General features: G+C 35.1%; 1 protein-coding gene across 1 annotated transcript in view; it reads left to right on the top strand.

Annotated features, from left to right (window-relative positions):
- LOC128216098 (uncharacterized) overlaps window positions 1–2,426 on the top strand; it is a 2,531-nt gene extending 105 nt beyond the window's left edge. The window contains exons 2-3 of the mRNA XM_052922687.1: window positions 1,304–1,425; window positions 2,112–2,426. Coding sequence (XP_052778647.1) covers window positions 1,304–1,425; window positions 2,112–2,358 — 369 coding nt within the window. The 3' untranslated portion in view covers window positions 2,359–2,426. The remainder of the gene's footprint in view (window positions 1–1,303; window positions 1,426–2,111) is intronic.
- Window positions 2,427–5,944: the final 3,518 nt, after the last annotated feature.

Genomic DNA, 5,944 nt, shown 5'->3' with positions numbered 1-5,944 from the left:
TCGAATATTCGAATATTCGATTACCAACATTAATATTTTAGAAGTGCAGTAAACTATTATTAGTATTCACTGTAGTAATAGCCGGTGCCTTTTAACCCTTCCTTGTCGATCGTAGCCGGTTCACGCGACGGACCCTTATTTTTCACAAACTCAGCCACTGAAATTCCCAATTTTCAGAAGCAAAACAATCAAATAAAAATCAATAGATTTTGAACAAACAGAAAACAACTTCAATAATAATTTCCATTCCACTGCATTAATATTTGCAAACAAGGGGAAGATCGTAAAATTCCGGTTGAATGCCGCGAACCGGATCTCAGGGTTGTTCTGTAGGACGGGCAGCCTCGTTCGGGAATTGACTTCTACTAAATATGACCTTTGGAAAATCAACCCAACTCGGGAAATGGTAAAATAATAAAACGAAAAAAAAATAATTCTGACGAATCTATTGTATAACAATACAGAAATATATCATAAAACGCTTTCATATACAGTTACATTTTAAAGCACGGATGTTATATCGAAGCATGGAAAACAGTTTGTTAGCACATAACTAGAAAATGTCATTCATATCATCAAGGCAATTTGAGCTATATTGCAGCCAAGACAACACATTGCTGTTGGGGCCGATGCCGTAAATCCTTTATTTGCATGGTCATTTGGATTTACTGAAAACTATTGAAACTTCTTTGATGTCACTTGTCTACTTGCCAGTTTTCGTAAAATTACGGGGACTGTTTATAATCACCGACGATGTATCCCTAATTGACATATGACGCGGATATAGTGTATTTGTCATCACATTCACGCCTCTGGCATAAGGGGTCACTCCTTATAAAAACAAAACAGCACATTTCGAGGCAATAGTTATATTATTTTATTTTTTATACAAAAAAACATCGAATATTCGAATATCGATTTTAACATTCGAATACCAAACGTTTGATCGAATATTCGAATATTCGTTTGCATCCCTATTTATTATAATAACCTAATGAATTCGCCGAGTCAACACACAAACGTATAATATATATATTATATACTTGTGAAATGATCATTTTTTATATATCCAAGTTCACACGAGCGTATAATATATATATAATTGTGAAATGACCAATTATGAACAATTATCCAACGCATTGATAGTGTGGTGAATAGTTTTCAAGAAAATCGCCAAAAGTATCATCTAAATTCATATGTTGTTATTTCACCAACAGTACGTCCATGAACTATTACTTTATTCAGCACCTCCTCCAAACGATTGTGGAGTGTTGCGCAAAGATGTCAGCGGGCTTAAAATGAGCACTCAGCCACACGACTCCCAAGCTTGCCCGGAGGCCAAGCCCCTGATTTGCATGGTTACGAACGAAGGAAAAACAACGGCTTCAAGTTCTTGCCGGGCAAATTGTACAGACAAACCGACAGGTATGAGGCGGAAAACTAGTTCTTATTCTCCCGCACCCCGTCTGGCTTCGGTAATGCTCTATCGCGGTATTGAGGTTTCTTAATATTATTTAAACATTTAAAAGTGTTAATTTGAAATACAGTCGAACCCCGTTGGCTCGAACTCCCAATGACCGGCAAAGATACCAGGATACATCGAAAAATTCGAGCCAAACAAATCCCGCTTACCATCAGTATAAAAATCGGTCCTTTACATTCATTTCGAGCCAAAGAGGAAATCGAGCCAAGCGGGTTCGACCCAACGGGGTTCAACTGTACACAGATAATCCAGCTTATCGACGAGCATATTGTGCGTATTTTATTTATGGCTGTAATGGGAGATATTTTGAAACAAGAAGTTTGACTGGAAATACTTCTCTTAGAATATGTTGAATTTTCATTAAAATTTTAATCCAATTTCTAACACAGATTAAGTAATTAACTGCAATTCATTATTATATGATATATGGTCGTACGAGTGAAGATTTAATAACCTAAAAGATAACCAAGACAGCTCACAAACATCACTTGCTGATAAACCTTATTGCTATTTATCCCGCGAAGTTGCAATTTACTTCTCAATATGAATAAGCCTTACACAAAAATCGAATGGTCTGTGGTTTAAATAGCCGAGCACTAAAAATTAATGTTTCCATTCCAATTTTCAGGGCCATCAATCAAGGATCAATATTTCAAGCTGGTAGGTACGGGCGTCTCTCCGCCGCCGAATGTGACGACCATCAGTCACGTGACTACTGGTTCCCCGAGGCTATGCGGCGTGGAATGTCTCAAAGTTTCTGTGTGTGGTTCTTTCTTGTTGAACCCCGGCTCCAGTCAGTGTTTGTTGTACGCCGGAAACCACTCGAGCACAGTCGTGCAAGGCCCGATAGGCGTGAAGTACTTCGTGAAGTATAAAAATACAGTTTAAAAACAGACCGAGTTACGGATGACCCCGAGGGGTGGGGAATTGTTTGAACTATACAACTGGGCTTTACTGACATGTACTTGCAGTGAAAATAAAGTTATTGAAACACTTAGTGAGTTAATTAATCTCTTTACTGACTGTAAAATAACAGGGATATAACTCAATTGTAGGTGAAAAGTATGAAAGTTCCTAATTGTTTTGTTTACAGATAATATGCGAAAGGAAGATAACTCTTTCTCCCACCTCAGATACGTAGATCCGATAAATTGACCATGCTAGAACTTATTTCTTAAGTAGATCTAAAAATTTAACCATGCTATAAGTTCTTTTCTCCCACCTCAGATAAGTAAATCCAATCATTTAAGCATGTTAGAAATTCTTATCTTGCCCACGGGCCCGTATAGAACTCCTTTTTAATGGTCATCACATTGTAATTACCTCCCTTGTTGAAGACTGTCGTCTGTAGCATCATGGAAACCTTGTCTTGTGGCAATATTAAGAATGCTAATTAACTATTTCTCGCTTCAAATGTCACCATAAAAGAGTTTTCACGCACCTGTCAAGAAATAATGCTTCACTCTCTTTAAAACTATTTAAAGACAGATTTGACTATTAAAGCTGCACTCTCACAGATTTACCGTTTTTACAACTTTTTTTTTTTTGTCTTTTTAGAGCAAATTTTTGCGTAGATATCTGCAAACCAATGATATAAGATTGCTGACAAAAAATCAGATCGTACATTTTCCTATTTCCGTTCGAAAATTAATGTTTTATGGCCTTAGATTTAAGAAAAATGCATAAAACATCATTGTTTTTACTTAAATATAAAAATCTGCGATCTAATTTTTTGTCAGCAGTTTTATATAACTGGTTTCCATGGATTTTCGCAATAATTGGCTCGTTCCAATTCAAAAAATAAAAAAAAAATTGTCAAAACGTTCAATCTGTGAGAGTGCAGCTTTAACATAATCTGAATCACTGCACGCATATCCATGACAACCACAAATGATCGCCTATCCATACGCATTTATTTTCACTACGCACAAAATAGTTCCAGCAAAAAATACATTTTTATTTAATTTTGTTTAACTAAGGTGGGAGAAAAAGCATCTACCATAGCCGCTCGTGTAAGATAGGTTCATCCAGACCCTTGCACATGGTGTTTTGCGGAAACTCGGTAAACCTCATACCATACGCTCGGGTCGGAATGAACCTATCTTACACTCTCGGCCATAGATGATACTTAAAATCGTACACTCTCGGCCATGGAAGATACTTGTATAGTTAGCTTTTTGTAAGTTCTCCTATCGAATATGTTTAGAACAAGTCTGATCAATTAATGCTTTTTAGGTGAAAATATATGTGTCTCAGAATCAGTCCTAATAAGCTGATATCTAAAAAACATTCCTGATTTTAGTGCAACCCGACCCTTTCTGACAAAAACCCTCAACCCTAAAGTATTTTTTCGACCCTAGGTAAAACTAATTTGCAATTTTCCGATTTTAGGTTGCTATTTACCATGAAATGCACTTGATGGTACAAAAAGTGTAAATCATTTGATAAACAAGGTACTGAAATGTTATGGTAAGCATTCGGGCTTTGCTTTGCTGTTTTGACTGGACTTTAAAACGACAACAAAAAACAACAACAAACCAATGTGTCCATGTCCTACTAAGCATTTTCGAGGCCGAAGTCTCAGACTTAAATAGATTTTTAGACCTTAGGATATGCTGTTCACGAATCTCAAATCATATTTAGAATACTCAGTACATCTTTGTTCTTAAATGAAAACATTGATTAAACTCTTGCGTCTGAGTATGCTAATCTTGCGGTAACTGTTGTTGCTGATGATAATGATGATGTTATCGAGGCTGAAAAAATAGCATAGGCAAGTGTATAAACTTTTGGTTAAAAAAAAACAACGTTTTAGGCTGACCTACTCGTAAACAATTTCAATGCACTTTTAAACTTCATTGTTAAATATCAGTTAGTGTTCTCTGCGAATCTGAACTCAGTACGCATTCAAAATACAGATTTCATGCCAGTATGAAACGAATCAGAGACAAGGACAAGGATTGTTTAGACGAAAAAACATCGATGTATACCATACCCGTTTACCCTTACCGAAATATTCAGGTAACGACGTTTCATTTCTACATAATCTGCTACCATCTGCTACCAATATTTTTTTTCTCCGATTAATGGAACGGACCTGGAATGGTACTTGGGCGTGGCGAGCCATAATAACAATGTGTGTATACCACGTGATAAATTACGTCATATATGCTACGTCGGAAAGCAATATTTTGCTTAAAATGAAGACTTAAATCAAAGATAACTTTTCTTTTACAACACCATTTTAAATAAAACAAAGGGCAGTCTATGACGCTTAAATAGCCCCGCCTTCGTTGTATTACCGTAGTTTGATAATGTGACTAGTTTTATCAAACATTTCGCCAAACATGTTTCAAAAATAATGTTTTGACAGTGCTCCGTCAGACTCCGTATTGTGAAAAGGTTTGTCGAAGTGTTTTAAGAAACTAAACTCTCAATCAAATTCTGGTAAAGACCGAAGCAGCGCTCCGTAAGCGGCGAAGACTGCACTATGTTTCAATTAAAATTGTGAATTAATTTTGAAGTTATCTTTGTTAAAAGTCTTCATTCGAAGCAAAATGTTGCCTTCCGACGTAGCATTTATGACGCAATTTATCACGTGGTATACACACACTGTAATACGTGACCACCATTTTTTTTATTGATAAAGGGCATGCATACTAGTCGCAACATGAGTACTCGCAGACTGCCACAACTAACACCGAATGAAGAATAGTAACACTTTTGCATTACGATAACATTGATTACAATTAAATACTGTATACAAATACCAAGTAAAGTTTCAAAACAATATAACTACTTTTCAAAACTTTCATTATAATTAATTAAATTGAATTAACAATAAATTAAAATTAAGATTAAAATTAAATTAAATCTTTTTAGATAAATTAAATCAAATTAAATTAAACTAAAAATTAAAATTAAATTAAATTAAATTAAATTAAATTTACTTAAAATAGAATTAAAATTTAATTTAAAAGAAATCAATAAAATGTTGTTTTTTTAAATTAAAGCTTAAATATTATTTAGTGAACGACTTAATGTTATTCTGGGAAAAGCAACCATAACAATGAACCGATAGTAAAGCATAAGTATTTAACAGCTCTCTAAGATCATAGCTTAGTAACAAATTCGTAAGACTGCTGAAAAATTATCATCCTGCTGTACCAGAATATCATATCGTATTCTATTCCTCAATCTATTCATAAATAATGCCGTAAATATATTCATAACACACAACATATTCAATGAACAATAGTATCTAGTACAGGTTAATAATCTCTGCCCGCAAGAAAAGTTCTAGAACAAAATCTTATCCTGACTAAGCAAATTTCATCTATCGTCCAACCATTTTTGGTTAGGACGAAGGAAGGTTATGACTTACCTGTAAGATCTGCGCTCTGAGAGTAATTTACACCAACACGGGTTAAGTATAAAATGACCACTCTCGCGCGCCCACTC

The sequence above is a fragment of the Mya arenaria genome, chromosome 14, assembly GCF_026914265.1.
Source record: "Mya arenaria isolate MELC-2E11 chromosome 14, ASM2691426v1".
Taxonomy (NCBI): Eukaryota; Metazoa; Mollusca; class Bivalvia; order Myida; family Myidae; genus Mya; species Mya arenaria.
Note: the sequence above shows the minus strand (reverse complement) of the source record. Positions and strands in the feature narration are given on the sequence as shown.